Source organism: Aphanomyces invadans, assembly GCF_000520115.1.
Source record: "Aphanomyces invadans strain NJM9701 unplaced genomic scaffold supercont1.6, whole genome shotgun sequence".
NCBI classification, from domain to species: Eukaryota; Oomycota; class Saprolegniomycetes; order Saprolegniales; family Verrucalvaceae; genus Aphanomyces; species Aphanomyces invadans.
Window position 1 is genome coordinate 850457 of NW_008580151.1, and position 23950 is coordinate 874406.

The following is a 23950-nucleotide window of genomic DNA, read 5'->3' on the forward strand; positions in this document are numbered from 1 at the left end:
TAGTACACCTCAAAGTATTGCATGTGGATCGATCGACGAATGTATGTACTATTTGTACGAAACGAAATGTTCGAAAGGTCACAGTGGCACCGCCACACAACAAGTGGTTGGAATGCCAGCGTCCCCAATGCATATCTTGTTGCTGGAGCTCTTATTGCATGAATGAACTATGTGGGCACTTTGTGGCCTTGCGTCAAAGCCGGTCGCATGCCCTTATCAACACTCTGAAGCAGACTAGACCCGTTGTAGTTGGAATGTCGGCGCGGACTTGACCTGTGTCCCCACGATTTCCAAACTGGCCTCCTTTGGTCGATTGTTCCTTGCCAGTCCTACGGACGGGATGCCAATTGCTTCAAGGTTGAAAGTACATTTGGATATCTTACCATGCATTGACAATGGAGGAGGACGGATGATGCCCACGACTGGAGGCGGAGGAGGGGGCACCCCTCGCGGTGTCGTCAGTCGGTGGCGGTACAATTTCGGGGGGCTGTCATCCGATACCAATTTCATCGATGGGCGTGAATTGAGCGGTTGCGTTAGAGGTGGCGGGGGCGGCAGCTGAAAGCTGGACCGCGGAGCAACTTTGGGGTCGAATTGTTGTAGCTGTGGTAGTTGACTAAGAGGTGATAAAAATGGTTCATTTGGGACTCACTCGAATATCGTAGCGAGGTAAGTCCATCGCCGTCTTCACTCCTGGCTTCTCTTTGTATCGTAGTGCAGCTTGCAATGCCCGAAGCTACACGCCCACTTCAACTCTGTGGCTGCAGGGTTCCATCAAAAACCTGAACGATGGCTTTGGCGTCCATGTTCGAGTCTGTTGTCATGATCTTCTTTGATTTGACGAGCAATTTCACATCCGTATCGGTAGTCTAGCTGTCCATGTCACTACGTGCAGGTATATTCACGTTCGCGCCCACCGAGATCGAGTCGCTTTCCGAGGGACGGACGAGAACGTTGTGGTGAGCGCGAAGAGCTGCCTTCGCGATCTCGGCGTGACTTGCCACGGTAAAGTACCTGGATCACACCGACCGTTTACCAGACGACTCATTTCGAGGCACAGCATACTCGTGACCACGTTCGACATAGTGCTCAACGTAGCGGTGCAAGCCCGGGAAATGCAAGATTTCTTGAATCGCGGGGCGGTCGTCGGGGCTCCAATTTGTTGCCAGCTCAGTCGTGCGCCATTGAATCCGAACCTTACCATTGGGACAACATGGCCGACACCAAACGACCGAGCTGTGGCGAGCGTGAGCGACATTCGTCCCTCGCAGAGTCTCCGCGTACCGCCGGTCGAATCGTTTGTGGTAAGGCAGCGTACGCGCCGGACGTGATGCGCGTCACGAGCGCTGGGTACGAGCTCGCCTTGAACGGACATCGGCCCGTGAGCAGTTCGTACAGAATGCACCCGAGGGCCCAAATGTCTGCCTTGAAGTCATAAGGCTAAGCAAGATGGTGTGGTGGGCAGGTAACCCACCAGGATAGTCAGGTTTGTCCAGAATGAGCCAAACTCGAAGCGCAATCCTACCTTGCCTTCAAAGATCTCAGGGCACATGTACGCCGGTGACCCGACGAGTGTCTGCGCGAGGCCGTTGGACAAGTCCAAGCACTTGGATATACCAAAGTCGCCGACCACAACCCGGCCATTTTCAAACACAAACACGTTCTTGGGCTTGAGGTCCCGGTGGAGCACGTGGCAGCTATGCATGTGGTGCAGCGCCATCGCAATCTACACCGACACGCAATCGTGACTGGGTTGCTTCGTTTTCCCAACGCAGTGAATCGATCCCGGGGGGCTGTTATCCACCTGAACAAAAATTGGCAGCACGACCGCCTCGTCGCCTCCATCGTGGTGGTGGTGGTCGTACAACCATTCGGCCAGATCCTTCCCATCGCAGAACTCCATTTCAATCGCAAGCAGTGCGCCTTTTCGGTCCAAGAACGCGCTGTGGTACGCAACAATGTTTGGATGCACGAGGCGCTCGCACACGCGCACTTCATTCCAGCACGCCGCCCTGCGCAGCCACGATCCCATGAGCCCAAGGAATTGTACTTGCCAGATATACTTTTGTTCCGTCGTGAGGTGGCTTAAGTCGATATGCTTGACACACACAATTTCGTTGTCGCGTCTGCGATTGCACAAAAAGATCTACATCCCACCAGCTGCCGTGACGTCACAACTCCGGCAAGGGCATGCCTCGGCCCACATGCAGAGGACGTACGTCGCCGTATGTGCCACTCCCGAGCTGGCGAATCTCCTCGTAGTCACTCAAGCTGCCGCTGGTCGATACGGTCGACTGCGCTGGCGGTGAAGCCATCCGTGGTGCTCCAATTTTCACGTTGGAATGCACACACGACTGCCAGGCGTTTCTCGTTTAACACGACCCACGCAAGAAACGGTTGCTCGCGCCAAACACTCTACGCCGATAGCATTGTCACATCCCGCCTTCTGCATCTGCACGACGACGCAGCCACCAACGTGTTTGGACGCTCCAGACGACGCGCCGGGTGTCGTCGCCCGCGGCAACCCATTATCGTCGTTCCCGTGGTGGATGCAACTATATCCTCCAGTATAGAAACGTCAAGTGCCAGAGGGATATTTGCCTGGGAAAAACCTATCCACTCTCCCATTCCACGAAATCCAACCGATCTCGTCCGATCCACGCATCGCGATTCCACGTTCCGTGGCGCAATGGAATGTCTAGCTCCACATGATGGTGTGGTTGGCAAAGATAATGTAGCGATGCGGAGCATGTTGTCCACCATCGTGGCGCGTATGATCAAGAACTTGGCATTGTGAAGATGGCAAGAATCGCTCTGGAATAGTAGTGTTCACTTGCCCCTCGCTCAACATGTACATCAAGAGAGTAGTGTATGGATTTAAGGGAAAATATATGCTTTGTCTAGGAATTAGGTTTGTCCCGCAGTCGGCACAGCGGGATGAGCGCACAACGACAGTTGTTCCGCCACGGTCGCGACCTCGACAGCCTCATTCGACAGCCTTCCTCCGACGTGCATGTCGTCTGCGTGCGGCGGATCATCCTCAACAGCGTGCATTTTGCGCGACATCCATGCCGAAGTCGTGGACGTTCACGTCGCTTCGTCTACATCGCCCGTCTACGTCGTGTTGGTCCTGCCGAAAGTTGGTCCATTTGTCCAAGCTCTAGGCACGTTGCCGTCGCACACCGTCGCCCGAACGTACTCGGAATGGCGCCAGCTTTACAAGACGCTGCTGAATGTATCCAACAGCACTCGTCGAACGGCGTGCACGTGTGTGCTCGGTTCATGCCCGTTCTGGACCATGCATCTTATCGTGCAGTCGATTCCGTTTCCTCGAAAAGAGCTCTTTCGATGGCGACGTTCCCCCGACCTCCTGCAAGCCCGAAAACGCGCCCTCGCCCATTTTGTCACGACCGTGGTGGCCAAACTTCAGATCTACCGCCCTGAAATCTTCGACAGTTCCCGCACGTTCTCCGCATCCAGTGCAAGCAACCAGAGCTGCTGTCGGTTCCTCCGAACGTTGGAAACGTTCTTGGGCCTCGACGACGATGCAATTGTTCGCCAGTTTACAAGCGTGAGCCACAAGAGCCGCCTCCAGCTCACGCTCGAAGGGTGGCACTCGCACCGACGGAACTTGTTCTGTTTGAGCGCTTCCGCCTGACCAGCCAAACTTATTTATCGTCGCAATCGTGCAAGCCCTTTGCCTCTTAAATTGTCTCCAAGCCCCAAGACAGTGTACTTGGCAGATTGAGTCTCGGGGCAGCCCTCGATCGGCCACACACAGCCACTGCGACGCACCTGTTCTCGGCGATGCCTACTCATTGCCTCGATCTCGTCATCTACTTGCACAAAAGCGTAAACCATGTATAACCCACACTTCCCTGCAGCCGGGTGATGGCCCATCGAACTCTGCCATTCCTGCTACCTCTGTCGCCATGCACTACGTTCGTAGATGACGCTCCAACTTGGCAGAGCGCTCTCAAGGTCGAGAAAGGTTGGTGCACTGAGAACTGGCACAACATGCACGCCGCGCGATTCCGAGATCGCTTGGAGCATTCATCACGTTGTGGAGCGAGGCGAGAATCGTGTTGTACGCCGTGGTTATATCTATGCCCGATGCGCCATCTTCGTCTCACAGCAACGCGCGGAGGAAGATGGTTTCTTGGATCCGTTTTAGTTCGCGCGTGATCAGCTTGGCGTGGAACGGTTCGACTTCCAGGATGATGTAGCTGTGCTGCGAGTTGGACTGGAGGAACTGCGCGCTCACGTTGATGCCGTAGTCGCTCAAGACCGAGTGAATCTTGCTCAGGACGCCAGGAACGTTGTGGTGCATGTGTAAAATCCGAATATTGCCCGACGACATCAGGCCCAGGTCGACTTCAGGGATGTTTGTCGCTGTCGTGCTCGTCCCCTCGTTCAAGAATCGCACCTACATCAGCATGTTGCAAGCGATCTCTCCCATGAGACGGCAACGAAATCGAGCACGGACCAGCTTGGACGCGACTTCGACTGCAATGTTCCCCTGCGCTTCCTCCGTGCTCCCACCAATATGCGGCGTCAAAATCACGTTGGTCAGGCCTTGAAGCGGCGTCGAGAACGGTTCGCCGTTCTTTGCGGGCTCCACCGGGAACACATCCACTGCTGCCTATTCGTGGACACAAGCATCCACGGTTTGAGCAAGAAAAAACGAGGGCGAGCGCTGCGGTGTATACCCCGCTGAGATGGCCAGACTTGAGGGCCTCGGCGAGGGCTTGCAAGTCGACGACGGTGCCGCGAGCGTTGTTGATGACAAAGCTGCCGGGCTTCATCAACTTGATGGTGTCGGCATTGATCATGTTTCTCGTGTCGTTGGTGGCTGGCACGTGGAGTGTGACAGCGTCGGCCACAGACAAGAGCTCTTGCAACGAGTCCAGTTGCGTGGCGTTACCGAGGGGCAAACACTTAAGGGGGTCGTAAAACACGACCTTCATCCCCAAGAGCTCTGCGAGCACCGACACCTGCGACCCAATGCGCCCATACCTACAACGGAATCAACGGTCACGATGACGACTCCGTACAATGCATGGTCGTGTGCACGAACCCAACGATCCCAAGGGTCGTTCCGCGCACTTCGTGGGCGCCAGTGGCCGACTTTTTCCACACGCCAGCATGCAGGTCCGTCGATCGTTCAAACAACTTGCGCTGCAACGCAATGATTTCGCCAAGCGTCTTCTCCGCGACACTGCGTGTGTTGGAAAACGGTGCGTTGAAGACTGGAACGCCAAACTTGGCGGCACTCGCGAGGTCCACTTGGTTCGTGCCAATGCAAAAGCATCCCACGGCCCAAAGTCGATGCTTGTGCCACCCGATCGAGTCGAAGAACGATCGGTCGAGCTGTGTCTTGGAACGAATGCCCAGGATGTTGGCGTCTCCAGCCACATCGATGAGCTCCTGACCAGACAATGCACCCTTGTACGTCTCTATCGTGTACCCTTCGTTCTCGAAGATCTCAATCGCACGCGGGTGGATGTTTTCCAGCAGCACGACCTTGACCTTTTTGAGCGGAAAACTCGTGGGGCGCTCCAGGTACGTCGAGAACATGGCGCGGGCCACGGGGACCTTGGACAGCAGCTTGAGCGCCGACGGTCGTCGGTGTATTATGCGATGCAAGCTGGCCATGGATATCGCCTGAAGTTTCGCAAATGAGCCATGCCACCACGCGCATCTTGATCGCACCACAAGAAATATATCTTGGGACTCCAATTCAATCAAGTACGATGACGTTGGAGGATAGCAAAATCGCTGGATGTATGTATATCCATCAAGAGTAAATAATTACGGATTATTTGTATAATCCATTATTGTATATCTGATACAAGTAAAAGTCTTCGGAGTATGTTACTGAGGGGAGGTCCATCAAAATACCCGGTATTTCAAGTCAAATACCTTCAATGTGGTCTGTACATTTTAAAGTGCGAGCGCACTTGAGCCGTTCTGGTTAGTCAACACTTGGTGGAATTGATGCCGCTTACATCGCCGCAGTAGCCGTTCATGTTGACCGTGAAGCAGGGCCTAGCACAACGCTTGGTGGGCACTCGCCCGCCCCATCTTCCGGAACGTGTGCTTGAAATGCGCGGTCGAGACGTGCAGTCGCACCACAAGCCCCACTCTTTAACTTGAAGGGAACTCCCCTCCCCCCGAATGCACATCTGTTTCATCGAATTATCCGGCCATGTCCCATGGATGCACCAACAAACTGAAGCTGTCTTGGCAAGGAAGGCGACGTTCGGCTAACGCCTCTTCATTCAAGCACTTTGGGGTATTGAGGTCATGCCCCCGGCCTGAGCGACAATCCGTTGAAAGCTAGGTGATGCCCTTCAGCGTGGCATGGCAATGCACACACACAACAACCGCAATGACAAGCACAGCACGAGTTCACCACAAGGCATTGGCCATTGTTCAATGGTTTCGTCCTGCAATTGCTAGCAGCCTGCGAGGTGGTTTGCCAACCGTCTCAAAATAGGTTCAACCGACATAGACGGTTGGTTATGAGAGAGCAAAACGCTCAGCGTCGGCACGGGTGGCCGACCTCATTCAGCAACCTTGTCCACGTGCCGAACACCCATCGACTCACCCCTCGCAAATTTTCATCATGCTTGCTGCGGGCCGTCACCGTGACCAGATCATGACCAAGAGCATGTCACACAGTAGCGCCGACGGACGAGGCGACGAAGTCATTTTGTCCCACAGCGACTATCATGCCAACGAGCACAGTGAAGTCGAATGCAAAGGTTGCCGCTCGCTGCTTACTGAAAACCAGGTTCGCCGCGGCAGCCGCCCCAACTCGTTATTGATGTTGCGTAGCTGCTGAGGGACCTGCTGCTTCGCACGTCACCGGACGCCCAGCAAATCATCCACGCGTTCGATAAGCGCCTGGACAACCAACGACAGCGCTTGGAAGTTGCCGGGGGGTTGAAAATCAAGGGCCCCGTGACGAGCCCCAAGACCGTCACGGCCATCAAGGTCAAGCCGACAGGGGTATTGTCGCAATCGATCACACCAGAAGTGTTTCGAAAGCTATCGCATTCAGCGGCGGTGGAGCTGGTCAAAGTGCACCCGTCGTACAAGGAGCTGTACGACCTTGCAGCCAACCCAAACGGAACGCTCTTTGAACGCGTGCTGAGCTCGGACGTGTTTACAGAAGAGCAGAAGCGAAAGCAGCTCCAGCTGGCCCTCCTTCGCCAAAAAGAGCTCAACGACATGGATTCGCACCCGCGAATTGCCATCAAGTCGCCCAAGGCTGCTGGCGATGCCTCGCACATTTCGACAGCCAAATCTCCCCGGAACGGCGCGTCGTCCCCTCGACAGGCCACGTCGCTTAGCAGGTCTTTGGACTCACCCACGGACAACTACTTTACGCTGCACAACAATGTGGCGCTTCACAAGTCCTAACGAATCTGTGTCATGTTCTTGAAAGCTCCAACCTCTGTGCTATGAAATCGATTGAGCTTCAGCATACTCCTGCATGTGCCATAACCAGCACAATTGGATGGTTGCCAGCACGCGCAATTTGAATGAAATGTGTGGCGGTGAACGATGCTGTTTTCCGACTTCGTTCGCCGCGCCCATAGTTGCACGCATTGGGTCAGTCGCGACGGAGCCTTCGTCAAAACTGCTCTGTTATAAAGGTCGCGATCTGCACTTCTCGAATATATCCTTATGCCAACCTGCCCAAAAACGAGGCAGTCCTCGCTGCAAACACAAACCTCAACTTGGCAAGCAAACGTGGACAAGTAAATTATGTGGGGTGTCCATGTCATACAATAGCATGACTGTTGGCGGTCGAGGGCGGGCGCAATTCCCACGGCGACAAGGCGGCGGGAGGCAGATGCAGCAAGGCCGTTTTGTTGGTGGCTACGACTTGTTTGCTAGCACACACCATGTGCAGGCGCATGCCGCACACAACGAGGAAGGCGAGGCAGCCGAAGAAGGTCGAGATGACCATAAAGGCGACGATGATGCGGTCGTCTTGGAGCATGTAGAGTTGTGCTGCCGGTCGCGCGATGAGCACGATGGGCTAAATATGGACACCACTGGGCTGAAGTTGAGGAGAGAGGCGCCGTTTCTTCCAAAATCGAAAACCCCCCCACATGCTTTTGTGCATCTCAACAATGACTGATGAGGCCAGACTTAGACGGCAAGTGACAAGGTCGGTGAGGGACCCGGACGGAGCTCGTCAACGAAAGGAGTTTCTTCTGTCGTGTGTGGGCTGGACGTGGCTACTGTCGAGCTGGGCGGCAACGGCACAGGGGCAATCGCCTTGCTCTGTTTGTAGACGAGGTATCGGGAAAACAGCAAAACAGCATATGACAGCCCCATGAGGATCCACGATACTAGCAGCCCCACCACGATGAAAGCGTGATTGCCTTCATCGTCTCCCCCCATCGTGCTCTTGACGCCCACGCCAAAATGACTTTGGCCCTATAGCACCCCGCGGCTGCAGGATGCCATATGCCGAAAACGACGTGGCAGAGAGGGGACCTTGTCCCAGTACAAACAATCAACATCTCACGGCACGTCCAACCACAGCGATCGCCTCCATGATGAGGAGCAATGATGACCCTTTATGGTCGCTATTCAATCGGCTGCAGTCGGAGGGGCGGAAGCGAGTGGACTTACGTGGCGACGACCCGCAACTTCGAGCATCGCCTGGCATCCAGCGCAGCAATATTGGGACAAAGGTACAGGTGCTCGATCGACCCCTGCGGGACAATTGCGGGGTAGGGAGTGATGTAGAATCGAGCACACATCCACGACGACAAGTTGCAAACGAGATGGGTTTGTGTTAGGCTGGACCGTTGTTGTCGCGATCGCCACTGCTGGAGGTGGCCTTTACGGCCGTGACGAGCCCGAGCAACTGTTTTTGTTGCTCCACAAGGATTTGCACGAGCTGCCGTTCGAGTCCCTTCATCTCGTCTTCCTTTAACTTGTGCAGGCCTTGCAACTCCTGCTGTTTGGCTTCAATGCTTCGCACCTACAGCAGCAGTATATGCCGGTCCAGTTACGTGAAGCCTGGCGTTCGTCGTACCCTCGTTCGCTTGGTTTCTATCGTCTCGAGCATGGCTTCCATCTCGTGGTGCAACCGACGCTTTCGCGCGACCTGGGCTTGGTTGACATGACCTTCTTTCATGAGTTGAATCGACCCGATCTCTTCTTCCAGCGTCCCAAGTTCGGTCAGCGCCGATTGAACATCGTTCTCGCCGTCGGACTTGGTCTTGATGACTTCGGCGATTTGCGCTTGGAGCACGCCCAATTCGCTCGTGACAACATTGCTCGCACTTCGGTGGGCGACGAGCTCGTCCCGTTTGTAGTTCACCAGTGTGTCGTACACATTGCCATAGACCTACGGGCACGTTTCAGTTGCCTGAGCAAAGAGAGCGATGCAGGCGTACGAGCTCAAGTTTGGTGTTGGCCGCCTGCGCTCTGTCGAGGCGCTCGTTCATGTCACGCGTCGTCGCCTCAAACTTTTGCTGCCACTCTGCCACGTGCGCCCGTGCTTCCATGTCTTTCTACACGCGGTCGTCATGGTTTGGACCGTACACCAGCAACACGGCAGAAAACGCACCGAGTCGATTTCATCCTCCAAGTGCTGAATCTTGCGCATGCCAGAATTCAGCAGCATGACGTGGTGGAATACGTGCAGCTTCTTGAGGGCCGTGAGCTCTTCTTGCAGGTCGAATGATGCGTCTTCAGCTTCTTCCAGCGCTTGCTGGACGCTCTTGAGCTCTTGTTCAATGGACTACTCAGGCAACCCCAGTGTCAGCGCATGCCGTGCATGGCAGCCATCGATCGACCTCTTTTTGGCGTTTGAGCTGCGTCATGGCCGATTCGACTTTTTCAATCAACTTTTCGCTCTCTTCCTGCACAAGCGCCATCTGTCCCTCGTGTTGCTTGGCAGACGCCTCGGCACACGCGTGGATCTCTGCTTGCATGCGTACGTTGGCCTCCGTTCGCAGCCGCTCGACTTCCTGTATACATCGTAGCTGAGCATTCGCCCTCCCATCCTTCAATTCCAATTCATCCAAGCGTCGTACCGTTGCTAGCTTTACTGCCCACTCGTCACTGATAGCTTGCATGGCAGTCTCTTTCTCGCGACGATGCTGCTCCAAACTCTCATACGTGTGCTGCGCGAATTGCTCCTGCAGTGACGCTTGCATCGTCGCTAGGTCCGCCGCCTTGGATCGTTCCCACTGCGCGAACGCCGCTTGGTGCTTTTCGAGACTCAATTGCAACGCCCGTGCTTCCGCCTATCCACGGCAGACGTTCGTCCAAATGTCTCGCAAGTGCATCTGTCGTATACCTCGTGGCATGCCTTCAGCAAGGCGTCCTCCAACTCTACTCTCTGAGCCAGCATCTTTTCCCGCCAAGCGTCTTCGACAATCCGCGTCGTCTCTCGCTCGACAGTCTCCCGCGTTCGCGCCACGGCTTCATTCAACGCAACTTGTGCTGCTGCCTCTTGCGCAGCGATCGAATCGTTGCACGCTTTTTGCAGCTGGGCAGTCTTGGTTGTCAGTGACAGCTGAAATTTCTCTTCACAGGCGCGAAGGGCTTCCCTCGAATCGCGCTCGAGCTGCGACATCTACGTAGTATATGCATGCACTTCAGTTTGAACGGCACGAGACCTTCTTCTCCGGTTTACCTCTTCCTTTTGTGCTTCTTTGATGAGCAGCGCAGCACGCTGCCACTCGGCTTCTCGATCGGCCACCCCCTTGTCGTATGCGACCTTCTTCTCAACCTCGAGCCGCGCGTTGGTATCTGGAAGCAAGTGTTAAAACGCGGCACGGCAAGCTGTTTTCGAAACCTGCTAGTGCCCTCTGCCACTTGGCCGTTGTGGTCAAGACTGCCGTCCCTTTTTGCTCCAGCATGTCGCGGCGGCAAGCTTCGACTTCTGCAGCTACCTTTCCCTCCAGCACTTGTCGTAATTCGTGCAAAGCATTCGAATGTGCCGTGCGTTCCTAGCGGATGCCCGTTGACGTTAGAGAGGCTCCAAAGGACAAGGGCTTTATACTTCTTCGAGTCGGTTTGTCCACTGCTCAATGAGCTCGGTTACTTCATGGGAATGGTGCGCCTTGAGAGATTGGACAGCCTCGCGATGCGCTGCAGCCAACTTGTCGCATTCAAATGCTACTCTGGCGCGACATTGCACGATCCAGGAGCTGTCGCGATCGCTGGCAGCCATTCGTTGTCGCTCGTCAGCTTGCCTAAGTTGTTCTAGGCAGGTTGCGTCCGCCGCTGCAACCACGGCCGTCAGCTCGTCCCTTTTCAACTTTTCAACGAGGAGAAACTTGTCGTGGGCTTCATTATGCAAGCGTTGGAGCTCGTTTTGATGCGCCATCTCCATTTCGCGCATGCTTTGCGTCAGCAAGGTGGAGCTTTCCGCGCGCAGCTGTCGCTCGCGCTGGTCGGACGATTGTTTCAAGTCAGCAAGCGCTGCTTCAGCACGGGCTTCGTTGCTTTGGGCGGCTTCCTGAAGCAACTGAATGGTGTGGGCATGTTGTGCTTCGAGGCTATCGATTTCTTCACTGTGCTGGGCTGTCAGCTCCCGAATTGCGTTATCGCTCTGGGTTCGCAGGTGAGCTTCCAAGGCACTACAACGAAACACATGGTAAGGCTTTTAACATGTGGCTGGTCGACTGTGTTCAACCTCATCGCATCGGCATGCTGCTGCTCCAAATGCGACCGCGCCTCGTACAGGGCTGCTGCATGGAGGTTTGTCAACTCTGCCACAGCCATTTCCTTCTCCAGTTGACTCTTTTTGTTCAAATCGTCACACGTGGCTTCAAGTCGCTCATGCCATTTGGCTTCTCTTGCTTTCAGCGTTTCCGCCACCTTCACGCCCTGTGTTTGTAAAGCTCGGAGTGCCTGCCAGTGAGCCACCCATTTCCACCACCGCTTGTGCAGTCGCAAGGTGTCTCGTGCAGCTGTCGAGTTCACGACACTGTGTAGAGCCAGCGCACGTCGGTGCGCGTTAGCCTGGAGGACAGCCGCATCTTCTAGCTGCACGATGGATGCTTGAGCCTACTCCATGACCACGCATGACTCGAAACATGGCGAAGGCGGTGCATGGTACCGTTGCCAGTTTGGTCACGGTTGCCTGCAACTCGGCTTGTATGGCTGCGATGGCTTGCCCTTTGTCTGCTTCGAGTTGGATCAGGGATGCTTTGATGGTAGCTATAGCCTTGGTTTGGCGGTCGCTGGCCACTCGACTCCGTTCTCGCTCTTTCACGAGCTCCTCCTTGGCACAGATCAGATTTGCCTTCATGTGCGCCAAGTCGGACCGGCAAGACTCAAGAGCCGTCTAGTCGATTGTAGTGAGAATTTTCCTACGCGTCTAGTCATTCTCGAGACTCTACCTGATCGTTGTGCGCCTGCTCCCGAGTCTTGAACAGAGCCAACTTGGCCTCATTCAGCTGGTGCTTGGCACTCGTGAGCTCTCCTTGGACGACGAGGTTGGTGTCTTCGCCTTTGGCGAGTTGACTTTGCAGCGCCTGTTCGCGGTCCTTTGCCGCGAGCTTCACCGTGGTGACCTCTTGCTTCCATGCATTTTGCGCTTCTGTCAGTTGTGCCTGGAGCTCTTTGCATTTGGCTTCGGCTTCTTCTTTCACGCGGCATTCCCCGTCCATCTACACGTCCACCCGTGTTGTCGAATGCCCCAACTGTGCCGTCGTTGTCCAGAACGGACGTACTTGGTTTTTTAGGTATTGTCGCTCGTGTGTGAGCCGCCGAAGAGTCGCTTCTAGGTTGGCGCGGGCCGCGTCGTCCATGGAGCTCTTGGTGCCGTTGATGCTTTCTTGCAGCTCTTCATTCTGGAGTTCGAGTTCGGCGATGCGGCTATTCAACCGCACGGCTTCCTGAGCTAACTTTTCTGTGGTCAACTTGGCATTTTCCTCCTTGTTTCGAGCTGCCGACAAATCGCCGACCAAGTCGGTCACGTTTGCTTGCAACTGCACGATTTTGCTCTAACGAGTAAGCCCACGCACGTCAGCAATGCCACTTTCTCCATCTACAATGCCGCGCAGAGACTGCCACGTACTTGGAGCGACGCGTTTTGCGAATTGACCATGTCGAGCTCTTGCTGGTGGCGCTCTTCGACGCGCTCGAGCATCTTGCGATGGCTACCACAGGGGCATGCGTTCACCATTACCGCGCGGGGGACCACGACGTGCTACCTGTCGTCGGCCTCGACGAGGATCTTTTTCCGATCCTTCTTGAGTGCGTCGATATTGACGGTCAACGTGGCGACGTTCGACCCAAGCTCTTCCTTGCATCGGATTTCCGACGCCAACTGGGCTTTTAAGTAATCAATTTTGTGCTGGAGCTTCTCGAGGGACGCTTGGTCGGTCGCGGCGGCCGCTCTGGCATCGGCCGACGACACGGACGCCTGGAGTTTTTTCTCGAGCGTCACCACTTGCTCCTCCAGGTCGATCTTTTGATGCTGCACGTCATGCAGCGTCGCCTTGGCCTGTTTGTTTTGACTATGGGCGACTTGGAGTTGGTTCTGCAGTGCAAATAATTGGGTCTTCAGCTCGTCGATGGCATCGACACCTGCGTGTTTGCTGTGATGTCGACGCGGTTCAAGGGTCGTGGCAACGATTACCTTGACGCACGGAGATTCGCAGCGCTTCCGTTTCCATCTTGTGGCGATCGTAGATTCGTGCCACGTCGTCTTGATGCTGAGCTTGCATTTTGTGCGCATCCAGTTCGTGGTCGCGCTGCTCCTTTTCCAGTTGCCCCGTCAAGTGCTCGATCGTTTCGATCAAGCTTAATTGGTCGCCCCCTTTGTCTCGAGTCGACGGACCCATGGCTGCTGCGCCACTCCCATTGCCTCTACGAACATGCCGTCGTCAGGGTATTTGACAGACGAGTTCGATGGAGTACGTGTTGGCCAGGCGCTCGAGTAATTGCTGGTTGTAGCGTTGGTCGGCTTCCACGAGCTGGCGACGAACCATGTCATCCTTTTCGGCCATGGCGTCGGCAAACTCCTTTTGCATACTCGCTATTCGTTTCCCCAGTTGCTTGGACTGCTTCTCCAGGACAGTATTCGACTCCAGCGCAGTCGTGAGCTCTTGTTTCAACCTTCTCGACTCGCTCGTCATCCTATCGACATGTGTGACTGGCAGTCGACGAGCCATTCTTTGACGGAGATGCGGACGTACTGCGTTTCGATCTGGTGGAGCCTGTCCCGCAGCGCTTGATTTTCTTGCATGAGCGATCGATTCGCGTGATCCACTTGATTCCACTCGTGTTCGAACTGAGCCAGGACCGGCTGGTGGTTGCTTCGGTGGTCCTTTTTGGAGGACTTCTTTGTGAAGCTTCGCGTCAGTGGCTCCTTGGCGATCGCTGGCAGAGGCACGTTGTCAACTTCGTCCTCCGGGGGCGAGTTCCTGGGCGAACCCTCCTGCGGAGTCGAATGCTTGGCCAGTTCAGCGAGAAAGGCAGCTTCGTGTTGTTGATCTTGTAGCGAGTCCAGGGTCGGGGCGGTGGCCAACGGGTTATGAGCAGTCATGCCCATGAACCGCATGAGGTCCTCTAGCGACCATGCAACACAGTCGTCATCTCTTTTGCTCGATGAGCCATCACAACTTACCTGACGGTTTGATGTTGTTGTTGCCCATCAAAGGGGGACCCCCTTTGGCGGGGAAACCTGCCGGTCGCGCCTTCCTCGCCTTGCCCACACGTTTGGAGGATGGCGGGCGCTGCTGGTCATCTTCTCGGTCGTTGTCGATGCCATCGACGCTCCGATGGCGAAATTGAGTCTCCCGCAGAGCCTGTAAGTGGGTGTACACTCGATTGCAATTTGGGCACACGTGGACTTGTTTGTAAAAGGTGCCTGGGTTGGAACGACCGAGTTCGGCGCGTTGGGTCGAGTCCATGGCGGCCCATTCCACAGCAATGTCGCCGCCGGACGGTGGCCCGACTTGGAGGTATTTCATGCCCAAGCGCCCGAGGAGCACATGATGGTTGCCGATCTTTGATCGTTCCCGCGTGTCGTCTAGCACAGGCGGCGACGGCGGCGACAGAGGGAAAAGGCTACGATGGAGTGCACACAAAGCGTGGGAATGTGACAGAGGGATTGAAACCATGGGTGTACCCCGGCAAGGCGGTCGTTGGGACGGAACAGAAGTCACCGCGACACTTTGGCGCGCCATCGCTTGCCAATTTTAAACTGGGCAGCGATTGAGATTGCTGCAGCTCTGCACCAGCGTTGTCAACGTCGTCACTCTGGACAGCAGCGTTCGGAACATGCACCAACCACAAAACGTTCTCGTCGGCTTCGACAAACTCGGCCGTGAGCTTGACGACTGCGACCTACACAAAATTCGTCCATGGTGGCGTCGTAAAGGACATGAGCCCTGATGTCGTACATGCGCTGCCTGGCGAAGAAATTGAGTGATGTCGGTGGTCGCCTGCTCGACTTCTTTCCGCAGCCTCAGCGACACGACGTGGTCGATGCCTTCGCCAGTATGCTGGTGAACAGCAACCACGACACACTGTCCACTCTTGACTGTAGCAACGAGGGTAATAGGAGGGTCGGTTCGGCCAACGACGTATCCTTGAAATCCGAGAATGCTGGGGGCTTTCGAACTCGCACGAGGAGCGTCGAGGGCGTTGATGAGGTCGTCGAACTGGGCGGCATTCAACAGCTTGCGGTTGCCGTTCCGATAGAGGCAGTACGCGACAAACTTGTTCGTGTTTTGAGGGTGCGCGCTCAGACGAAGGAAGCGGTCGCGAATGCTGTCGTACGTCAAGTGGTCGTCTTTCTTTTTCGAGATCGTGCCGTGCTTGGACGCAAAGAGCCACCGCGACGGCCGGTTGGTTTGCTGGTCAAAGAACACGGTGTCCACCATGCGGACATTGCACTTGACGTCTTCTCGCCACAACGCGTGCTGCGTCCACTCCCAGCCCCGCAGCACCGTCGGCGGCGGTGAATTGCTCATCGTCCACTTGACCAACTCGTCTCGGCGATGAAATACAAGAAACTGCCATGGCAACGCGATCGTAACCGGCGGGATCGACAGAGGCACTCTTGCTTTGCTCTGAAGTGAAAGCGAACGCGCGACTCTAGTCCTTTGCCAAGGCCATGCTCCATTGCGCCGCTGTGCGATCAAGTGCAGGTCATCCTCCGCTCTGTCCTATCTTGGCGGCAGTGCGGCAAGTAGCGTGTGCCCATCATACTGCCTAGCTAGCTAGCTAGCCATATCATGGCCAATTCAACTGGTTGTGGCTACATGCACGAATTCGTTCTGTCGGATGAGGTCTAGGTAATCGGGTACAACCTGTACAAGAAGAACCCTTGAATTCACGCACAGCAAAGATCTCCGCCAGCTATCATACAGCCATCACGACGAGGGTGTGCGCTGCCGGAGCGGACGTGTGGATCGCAATGCATGCATGCGTTGACAAAGTCGTAGACGGTCCGTTGATTGCTCTGGGTGGGTTCCGTCGTGATCCATACATTTTCACCTATCGAGGGAAAGACCCAGCGACAACTTTGGACACTGCGCAGCCGTCTCTCGAACACTACTGACATGGACCATGCTCGCACCAACAGCACCCATGAAGCGACTCGTGAAGCAGCACGGGGCGGTGCCGCTAGAACTTCGTCGCTTGAGCTCGGCTACAGCCATGGGAAGCAGTTACGTATTCACCCAATGGTGTAAACACTTGAAACGGCGGATATCTAACTAGAGTCTGCGGAAACCCCCATCTTTGGAGCTGAATGGCGGAGTCTACGACGCCGATGGCACGGGACCATCGTCCTTCCTCAACGTTTGGACTCATCCTGTCGTCCGGGGTGGCCGTGACGTACCATCCTCCCCGAGGCGAGCCGCTCCGCGGGATCCTGTCGCTCAACAACGAAATCCTGCGGTGGCGGTCCAAGGAGTTGCTTCCGTTCTTCCAGGTGAAAGAAGCGATCGTGTTCATGTCGTCCGTGACGAGCGTGCGACCCGGTCGACAAACAACCACGTTTCTCCGCACGTCCAAGTACATCAAACCGATTGAGCTCATGGCAAGCGACGACAAATGCATCTCGCTCATGCACACGGTGGCGTCGGACGATGCCACGACGCATTCGTTCGACATCGAGTTCAAGTCGCCGCTGCTGTGCGAAGAAGCTCTTGCATACCTTACAGACGTCAAGCAGATTCCGTCCGAGACAGTCGACGCGTCAGCGGTCCCGCTGCCCCAAGGCCGGTCTGTGTTTTGCCAGCGGCTGTACTCGCACCCGACGTTTGGCCACGCGATTCTAGCGTGCATCGTGATCAACATCGTCACCATGTCGATGGAGTCGCCAGTGGAGTCGGACAAGTCGTTTCTCTTGGCCATGTACGCGCTGGACACGGTGTTTGCCATCATTTTTACGGTGGAGCAGATCGTCAAGATCATTGCGGTCGAAGGAGTCCGACCCCTCTTCCACGACAACTGGGACATTGCCGACTTCTTGATTATCTCGACGACGTGGCTGTCATGCATCCCGACCTTCTCGGCGTGGAACATGAGTGCGTTCCGGAGTTTTCGCGCGCTGCGGTCCCTTCGATTCTTCAAAGGCCTGTCCGAGTTCTTCGACACGTTTCTCAAGACGCTGCCGATGGTTGTGAACGCCCTGAGCTGTTTTGGGTACTTTCTCTTTCTCTTCACCGTCCTGGGCATGTACTTGTTCAGCGAGGCGCTGACGTATCGGTGCGCAGTCGAAGGGATCGACGGAACCGTGGTCGAGGTGATCCCGACCACGTACTGCCGCCCGGGCGACGACTCGACGTGCCTGGTCGGCCACGAGTGCCGCCCCATGCTCAGCCCCAATGGAGGGTACACGGGGTTCCACTCGTTTGAAGCGGCCTTCCTGACGGTCTTCATGATCTCGTCCCGCGCCGGGTTCGGGTCGTCCTTCGATGCAACCGTCCAGACCAAGTCGTCGTTCAGCGTGCTCTACTTTCTCGCGCTCATCATTTTTGTGTCGTTTATGATTCCGTCGCTGTTCATCGCGATTGTTCGCAACTGCTTTACGTGTGTGGCCGTCAAACACCCGTCGTCGCACAAGTCGGAGCTCCAGTTGAAAATGAACATCTACAAGCTCAAGCAGCGCCCGCAGATGCCTCCTCCCACCAACCACATTCCAAACGTTGTCCAGTACGCGACAAAGCGAGTTGTCCAGGCCGTCAAGAGCTTCTTGGATGCCACGTCGCACCAAACGCGGAGCCTGTCGACCCAGGACGGAAACAATAGCAGCGCGACGGCCGACGATACCACGTCGTCGTCATTAGCCTTTGGAGACGACGACGGCGGAGGAATCGGGTCCGAACCGCCTCGGTCCATCCGAGTCGTCAACGAGAACGCTGTCATGGTGTTCTTTCTCTTTCCCAGCGACGGCCGCGTCGTCCGGTGGTTTGAATTCGTGTGCCGGAGCGCAACGTTTGAGCTGATCGTCAACTTTCTCGTGTTGCTGAACGCGCTCCTCCTAACCATGGAGCAAGCGTCGGCGCACGAACCGCCCGACTGGTACGAGGACCGCGTGGCGCTGGTCGACCACTCGTTCACGATGATTTTTTCGGCCGAGGTATTTTGCCGTGTGCTGACCGACCACGGGCTCTGGCCGTACTTGCAAGACCCGTGGAATCGCTTTGACTGCGCCATCGTGTGCGGCGCGCTGGTCAATTTTGTCGCAAAGTCCAAAAGCGTGTACGCGCCGGCGCAAGAACGCGTCGCGTTCATCTTTCGCATGTTTCGGTTCCTGCGTCCGTTTCGCATGCTCCACACGCACAACCCACTGCTCAAGATCGTTGAAGCGATTCTGAGCAGCCTCGCGTCGCTATTCGACCTCGTGCTCTTCATGCTGCTCGGCAACGTGGTGTTTGCGATTCTCGGCATGAATCTGTACGGCGGCAAGTTCCCCCCCGGTACGTCGTCGCCCTCGATGCAGGCGGCCATCGACGCACGACCCTCACCCTGCTTTCCACAGGACGCACGCACTTTGACACGTTTGGCGACGCAATGCTGACGCTGTTCAAGATCTCGAGCGGCCATGGGACGTGGAGCATCTTCTACGATGCGCTGCACACCACATCTGGTGCGATTGCGACCACGTAAGGGACCACTCGGTCGACACCTGTGTTTTGTACTCACGTCATTGCATCGTTGTGGCTGTAGGTACTTCCTGAGCTACACGGTGTTTTCGGTCTACATTACGCTCAACTTTATGGTGGTGATTTTGCTGAAAAAGTTCAGCGTGACGGAAGACGAGAAGCGCAAGCAACTTTGCGACCAATTCAAGCAATCGTTGGAGCAAGCGATGGCAGCTTACCCCGACACAAACGAAGAAGCGTTCGTGCACGAATTTGTCAAAGTCTTCCCGACCGAAACGATGCACGTGACGTTGCCGCAGCAATCGCCCGGCAAACCAAAGCTGGAGGACACCGCCGCGCCGTCGCCACGGAAAAAGCTCTCCCCGTGGACGAGGACGTTACGTCGCCCACTGACGGGACCCAAGCCAAAGTCCGGCAGTGCCGTGCTTCCGTTCTCGTCGCACGTGCTGCGCAAAGCGACGGCGATTCTCCGCCCACCTTCCTACGAGCCCGTTGGACACGATTGTTCAACGGGGGAGGCGAACCCCGATGGACCACCGCACCGCCAGGCGCCGCAGCCGTCGCTCCCCGTGTGGTCCTGGCTGTACAACGACGTGTCCCTGTTTGTGTTTGGACCAGACAGCGAGATCCGCAAGACGTGTGCCGAGCTCGAGTCCAAGACCGAAACTTTCATATGGGTGTGCATCGTCATTCGCAGCGCGCTGATCACGCTGCAGAGCCCACTCTACAGCAACACAATCCAGCAGTTTACCAACCTGATCGAATGGCTCTTTATGCTCGTGCTCTTGTTTGAGTTCACGATCAAGATTGTGGGCAAGGGCTTTGCGTTTACGCCGAATGCGTACCTGAACGACCCGTGGAACCAAATGAACGTTGTCGTGCTGCTTGCGTGCATCCTGCTGCTGTTGATCCCGCATTCGGACCTGAGCGAGTACTTTCACCTTGGCCGCGCGTTTGGCCCGGTCCGCGTCATTCGCGGCATGAAGAGCTTCAGCGTGATCATGAATGCCCTCATGTCGTCGCTCCACCAGGTCGTGTGGTGTGTCGTCGTCACGTGCTTTGGCTTTGTCGTGTTTGCCTTGATCGGGCAGCAACTTTTTGCTGGCAAGTTTGAGAGCTGCAACGATCGGTCGCCCAGCATCATCACGTATGTGGACTGCGTGGGGGTGTTTATTCACCCCGTGACCAATACGCTCATGCCGCGGGTGTGGGGCCACGTCAAGGGGATCCATTTTGACACGTTTGGCGGCGCTCTCGGCACCCTCTTTAGCGTTGTGTCCAAGAAAGCGTGGATCGGGGTCATGTACACTGCGATGGACATTGTCGGGGAGGGGCACCAGCCCCGCGAAGACGCGTCCAAGTACTTTGCGTTCTTCTTTGTCGCGTTTGTGTTTCTCAGCCGGTTCTACATGCTCCGTGTGTTTGCCGGCGTGATCGTCAACAACTTTCGTGCGCACAACGGGACGATCCTCCTGTCGAATCGACAGCTCATTTGGCTTCGCAACAAGCGTCGCATTGTGGCGCTCCACCCGCAGTATCCCGCGCCCAGCACGACCACGATGAAACTCGTCTACGAAGTTGTGAAGCACCCGACGTTCAAAGCGCTGTCGTCGATAGCTGTGCTCACCCACGTGACGATCTTGGCTCTGTCGGACGCCAACTCGCCCAAGATTTGGGTCGCTCACCACTTTTTTACCATCGTGTACGGCACGGAGGCCGCATTGACCGTCATGTCGATGGGCATTCGCGAGTTTCTCACACGGGGATGGTCCTCCGAGGGCCTGAACGCGTGCTTGGTCATTTGCATGGTCATGGGACCGCACATGACGTCGTCCACGAGCGTGCTGGTCCTGGGCGTGCTGCGGGCATTCGATTTCAACCACTTGACGCTCGTCCTCGAACCATTTCCGAACTTTCGGGGCCTGAGTTCGCTCTTCCAGACGATCCTCGAGTCGACACGCGCCATGGTCAAACTCACGCTGCTCCTCGGCTACGTCATGTTTATCTACGCTAACTTGGGCATGCAACTCTTTTCCTTGACCAAGTGGGGCGTTGGGCTCGATGGAAATCTCAACTTTTCAACGTTCCCCCGTGCTTTTGCCGCCTTCATCAAGTTTGCCGCTGGCGAAGACTGGTGCGTCCTCGATCGACGTGGAGCTGCACGTGACTGCCGTGTCTGGTGTAGGTCGGACGCGTACCGCGCGTGCAGCGTGGCCCCGCCAAACTGCGTCTACCGCGTCGGGTCTGAAAAATCCGACTGCGGCTCCAAGGGCCTCTCGACCATTTTTTACTACTCGTACTTTGTCCTGGTCTTCCTCATCCTCCAAAATTTCTTTGTCGCGGTGGTTCTCGACACGTACGTCAGTACGTCCGCGATGCTGTCCGAGAGCGACTCGCTCAACAAAGTCGGGTTCAACGTGAACCATCTCCAAGCGTTTCGATCGATCTGGTCGCGGTGCGATGTCCAGGCGCTGGGGTACATGTCCCGGCGGAAGCTCCTGTGGTTTCTCAAGGAGCTGAACCCGCCGCTGGGACTCAACACCGGCCGCGACGCGTCCGACCCACTCGACAAGCGGTTTATGGACACCGACGGCATGGCAATATATGTCGAAGTCATGGCTCGTTTGGATGAACTCACCCATCGTCGGCACTTGCTTCGCGGCGAAAGGTAGACTGCACCAATATGCGTCCATCGTCAGACGCTGAGCGTTTGAACTGGTCTAGATACGAAGACAAGATGATTCGCTTTAAGGACTTGCTCCTGATCTTGACCCAGCGCACCGTGCCGTGCGAGGGCCTCACCATCAGCGAAAAAGTCATCGAACTCTCGACAAGGCACTACATTGATCGCTACCGCGCGGCGATCAAGATCCAAAAGACTTTTCGTGGCAGCCTGGTCGCCACTCGGAAGCGACGACGCCGGGGAAGCAGCACCAACGCGCCGGGGGGGCAGTCGGATGGACAGTCATACCACTACTACAGGCACGTGTCCCAGTTGGTCGGGTAGCCCGGGCGAGGTACGCAATTCTTTTGCCCCAGAAGCCAGCGACGATGCTCGCCATAACGTTCGCTAGCAAGACTTCCACATTCATTCGTGATCACATCATGACACCAGGACATGTGTAGTGTGTACTAGGTAGCTGGCATTCCATCGTAGCACCATCGTGTCATACATGTCACGGGGTGAATGGGCAGAGGCGGTGAGGCAGGTGCCAGCTAACGAGAACCCGACTGGTTTCATGAATAACGTTGAGACTATTGCTTTTCTCTCGTGTTCCCGAAGCAGCCGCTGTCGACCAAACGAGCCACGACGACAGGGCACGGACGGTCTCCACGATTCAAGGAAATCGGCGTCTGCTCCATGGAAGAACGTAGGAGCGGGAATGTGCTCCAGTGCCTGTCGAGGTTCCGTTGCGGCGCATGGACTTGGCAAGGCTGGGCCACGGGAATTGGGGCGAGTGTGACTGGTTGCGACGGCAGGAAGCTGGACTTGGACTTCTTGATTGCAATGGCAAGCACGGACGGCGGTAGGCCCTTGTGCTGGTCGCATGAAGAGGGAAGGGAAATATCCGTATTGGGGGTTCGCCTTGTGCCTCGCTTCTATTGCCTCATGCAGACTAAGCAATGATCGCTTAACTACTACATCGGTTGAAGTCGTTGAGGCGAATTAATCCTCAACGTGGACGAGAAGTTGAGTGGGCTTCGGGAGAAGGACCCGCTTGGTGGGGATGTACTTCGGTTGCGTTGACTTCTTGGGTCGTGTTAGTCTAGTCATCCACGCGTTGTACAGGTATAATATTTGATTGGTGGAAATGGATAACATGGCGGAAAATGATTGGCCAGATTTTGTAAAATGCATGATTAGTCGTGGTTTTTCAATCTGCAACATTCGCTAAAGTGCGCCGAGCGGAACGTCATGGTCATAACGAGCCATGGCACCGTGCCACCAAAAGCTACACTGTGTGAAGCCAACAATGGGTCGTTGTGCCACGCGGCAGAGGGTGACTGACTCACTTTCGTGTACACTGGAGGCTCAGGCTACACAAGGCACACTGCATCCATACACAGCGACGATGAAGATCGACATGGAGAGCATGATGCCTTCGTTCACGAGGGATAGTCATTTAACTTTAGGTTTGAGTGTAGTCTAGATATTAGCTGCCTAGTGCGGACGTGCTCCACCATTCAAGTAACACAGCGTCAGCACCATCGAGGAGGGAAGCATCCGGGTACATCGCGCCATACCAACTGTCGCGTGCTGGGTTGTGTCGAGTCGTGCTGGCTGCTTTGCTGGTGTCACTAGATCGTGATTTGGGACCGACGCGGGGGGTGACCGTGGCATAACATTGCTGGTTGTGCTTCAGAGCGTTCATCGCGTGGACTTGAGTGGATTGCATGTTCGAGGGAAATGGAAGAATGACAGAGCGTGGGTGTCCCGTTTGGTGGAGCGGCGTCTGGTTTATGGATATCACGATTCGCTCATGATGTGAGCATCGCGCTGTTGGAGAGTTTGCTGGCAATAACAACTCAACGCAGCAAAATCGGATGACTACTTGGACCCTTCTGACTTGTGATTGGTCCATTGGTAGGCGTCACCGGATTGAAGGCTGTGGATTGGTCAGATTGTACGACGAACTTCCGAGAGGGCGACGTCGCCTGAACATTCCAAGTCATACTTATTTAGCCACAGCTGAGAGTTGCCTCAGTCTAATGAAGCGGCGCAGGTGTATAACGTGATAATATTTCCTCCGTTCCACAAAGAAGTTTACTAGTACCACCTTTTGGACTCAAAGATGTTATGAAGTACTCCCTCCGTTCCACAAAAATGTACT

The 23950-nt window shown here is 55.7% G+C and overlaps 7 protein-coding genes across 14 annotated transcripts; 3 read left to right on the forward strand and 4 right to left on the reverse strand.

Annotated features, from left to right (window-relative positions):
• Positions 1-71: 71 nt before the first annotated feature.
• Positions 72-2537, reverse strand: H310_03914 (NEK protein kinase). Of its 6 annotated transcripts, XM_008867989.1 has the most exons (12): positions 2220-2537; positions 2064-2146; positions 1805-2012; positions 1526-1726; positions 1285-1440; positions 1202-1236; positions 1066-1152; positions 918-1014; positions 783-869; positions 653-736; positions 384-603; positions 72-329 (listed from the first exon to the last, which is right to left on the reverse strand). In XM_008867989.1, the coding sequence occupies exons 1-12, from the start codon at positions 2313-2315 to the stop codon at positions 235-237; spliced, it is 1449 nt and encodes a 482-aa protein (XP_008866211.1). In that variant the 5' UTR covers positions 2316-2537; the 3' UTR covers positions 72-234. The 6 variants fall into 6 exon arrangements, with proteins under 6 accessions (XP_008866211.1, XP_008866208.1, XP_008866206.1 ...); XM_008867986.1 differs by having other exon boundaries at positions 384-736; XM_008867984.1 differs by having other exon boundaries at positions 653-869.
• Positions 2538-2939: 402 nt separating this feature from the next.
• Positions 2940-4484, forward strand: H310_03915 (hypothetical protein). The gene has a single exon (XM_008867990.1). The coding sequence runs from the start codon at positions 3014-3016 to the stop codon at positions 3656-3658; it is 645 nt and encodes a 214-aa protein (XP_008866212.1). The 5' UTR covers positions 2940-3013; the 3' UTR covers positions 3659-4484.
• On the reverse strand, positions 2940-5739 carry H310_03916. Of its 2 annotated transcripts, XM_008867992.1 has the most exons (4): positions 5078-5739; positions 4710-5016; positions 4487-4642; positions 2940-4426 (listed from the first exon to the last, which is right to left on the reverse strand). In XM_008867992.1, the coding sequence occupies exons 1-4, from the start codon at positions 5653-5655 to the stop codon at positions 4130-4132; spliced, it is 1338 nt and encodes a 445-aa protein (XP_008866214.1). In that variant the 5' UTR covers positions 5656-5739; the 3' UTR covers positions 2940-4129. The 2 variants fall into 2 exon arrangements, with proteins under 2 accessions (XP_008866214.1, XP_008866213.1); XM_008867991.1 differs by having other exon boundaries at positions 2940-4642.
• A 475-nt stretch (positions 5740-6214) lies between these two features.
• On the forward strand, positions 6215-7576 carry H310_03917 (hypothetical protein). Its single transcript, XM_008867993.1, has 2 exons — positions 6215-6796; positions 6841-7576. The coding sequence occupies exons 1-2, from the start codon at positions 6629-6631 to the stop codon at positions 7426-7428; spliced, it is 756 nt and encodes a 251-aa protein (XP_008866215.1). The 5' UTR covers positions 6215-6628; the 3' UTR covers positions 7429-7576.
• Positions 7577-7641: 65 nt separating this feature from the next.
• On the reverse strand, positions 7642-8439 carry H310_03918 (hypothetical protein). Its single transcript, XM_008867994.1, has one exon. It carries the CDS (start codon positions 8419-8421, stop codon positions 8167-8169), a length of 255 nt encoding a protein of 84 aa, XP_008866216.1. The 5' UTR covers positions 8422-8439; the 3' UTR covers positions 7642-8166.
• A 352-nt stretch (positions 8440-8791) lies between these two features.
• Positions 8792-16001, reverse strand: H310_03919. 2 transcript variants are annotated; one of them, XM_008867996.1, is made up of 22 exons: positions 15402-16001; positions 15128-15345; positions 14624-15066; positions 14193-14565; positions 13915-14133; positions 13634-13863; positions 13206-13581; positions 13070-13151; positions 12723-12995; positions 12390-12659; positions 12107-12334; positions 11681-12054; positions 11045-11624; positions 10838-10991; positions 10676-10791; positions 10337-10615; positions 10071-10283; positions 9831-10004; positions 9602-9775; positions 9429-9545; positions 9065-9379; positions 8792-9010 (listed from the first exon to the last, which is right to left on the reverse strand). In XM_008867996.1, the coding sequence occupies exons 1-22, from the start codon at positions 15972-15974 to the stop codon at positions 8822-8824; spliced, it is 5970 nt and encodes a 1989-aa protein (XP_008866218.1). In that variant the 5' UTR covers positions 15975-16001; the 3' UTR covers positions 8792-8821. The 2 variants fall into 2 exon arrangements, with proteins under 2 accessions (XP_008866218.1, XP_008866217.1); XM_008867995.1 differs by having other exon boundaries at positions 8792-9379.
• Positions 16002-16730: 729 nt separating this feature from the next.
• On the forward strand, positions 16731-22249 carry H310_03920 (hypothetical protein). Its single transcript, XM_008867997.1, has 5 exons — positions 16731-18932; positions 18995-19118; positions 19183-21252; positions 21304-21786; positions 21843-22249. Exons 1-5 carry the CDS (start codon positions 16757-16759, stop codon positions 22123-22125), a joined length of 5136 nt encoding a protein of 1711 aa, XP_008866219.1. The 5' UTR covers positions 16731-16756; the 3' UTR covers positions 22126-22249.
• Positions 22250-23950: the final 1701 nt, after the last annotated feature.

What these genes read in the sequence shown, in the direction of transcription:
- H310_03919 (XM_008867996.1), bottom strand. Translation starts at nt 15,974, where the DNA reads ATGAGCAATTCACCGCCGCCGACGGTGCTGCGGGGCTGGGAGTGGACG. An exon ending in GTGGCAGAGGGCACTAGCAG is followed by an intron (nt 10,792 to 10,837) that starts GTTTCGAAAACA and finishes ACTTGCTTCCAG; the next exon opens with ATACCAACGCGCGGCTCGAG. An exon ending in AAGAAGCACAAAAGGAAGAG is followed by an intron (nt 10,616 to 10,675) that starts GTAAACCGGAGA and finishes TATACTACGTAG; the next exon opens with ATGTCGCAGCTCGAGCGCGA.
- H310_03915 (XM_008867990.1), top strand. Translation starts at nt 3,014, where the DNA reads ATGTCGTCTGCGTGCGGCGGATCATCCTCAACAGCGTGCATTTTGCGC.
- H310_03918 (XM_008867994.1), bottom strand. Translation starts at nt 8,421, where the DNA reads ATGGGGGGAGACGATGAAGGCAATCACGCTTTCATCGTGGTGGGGCTG.
- H310_03914 (XM_008867989.1), bottom strand. Translation starts at nt 2,315, where the DNA reads ATGGCTTCACCGCCAGCGCAGTCGACCGTATCGACCAGCGGCAGCTTG. An exon ending in TACCTCGCTACGATATTCGA is followed by an intron (nt 604 to 652) that starts GTGAGTCCCAAA and finishes CAACTACCACAG; the next exon opens with CTACAACAATTCGACCCCAA. An exon ending in TCCTCCATTGTCAATGCATG is followed by an intron (nt 330 to 383) that starts GTAAGATATCCA and finishes TCCCGTCCGTAG; the next exon opens with GACTGGCAAGGAACAATCGA.
- H310_03917 (XM_008867993.1), top strand. Translation starts at nt 6,629, where the DNA reads ATGCTTGCTGCGGGCCGTCACCGTGACCAGATCATGACCAAGAGCATG. An exon ending in CGCTGCTTACTGAAAACCAG is followed by an intron (nt 6,797 to 6,840) that starts GTTCGCCGCGGC and finishes GATGTTGCGTAG; the next exon opens with CTGCTGAGGGACCTGCTGCT.
- H310_03920 (XM_008867997.1), top strand. Translation starts at nt 16,757, where the DNA reads ATGGCGGAGTCTACGACGCCGATGGCACGGGACCATCGTCCTTCCTCA. An exon ending in TCTGGTGCGATTGCGACCAC is followed by an intron (nt 19,119 to 19,182) that starts GTAAGGGACCAC and finishes TTGTGGCTGTAG; the next exon opens with GTACTTCCTGAGCTACACGG. An exon ending in CACTTGCTTCGCGGCGAAAG is followed by an intron (nt 21,787 to 21,842) that starts GTAGACTGCACC and finishes GAACTGGTCTAG; the next exon opens with ATACGAAGACAAGATGATTC.
- H310_03916 (XM_008867992.1), bottom strand. Translation starts at nt 5,655, where the DNA reads ATGGCCAGCTTGCATCGCATAATACACCGACGACCGTCGGCGCTCAAG. An exon ending in ACGACCCTTGGGATCGTTGG is followed by an intron (nt 5,017 to 5,077) that starts GTTCGTGCACAC and finishes ATTCCGTTGTAG; the next exon opens with GTATGGGCGCATTGGGTCGC. An exon ending in AGTCTGGCCATCTCAGCGGG is followed by an intron (nt 4,643 to 4,709) that starts GTATACACCGCA and finishes GTCCACGAATAG; the next exon opens with GCAGCAGTGGATGTGTTCCC.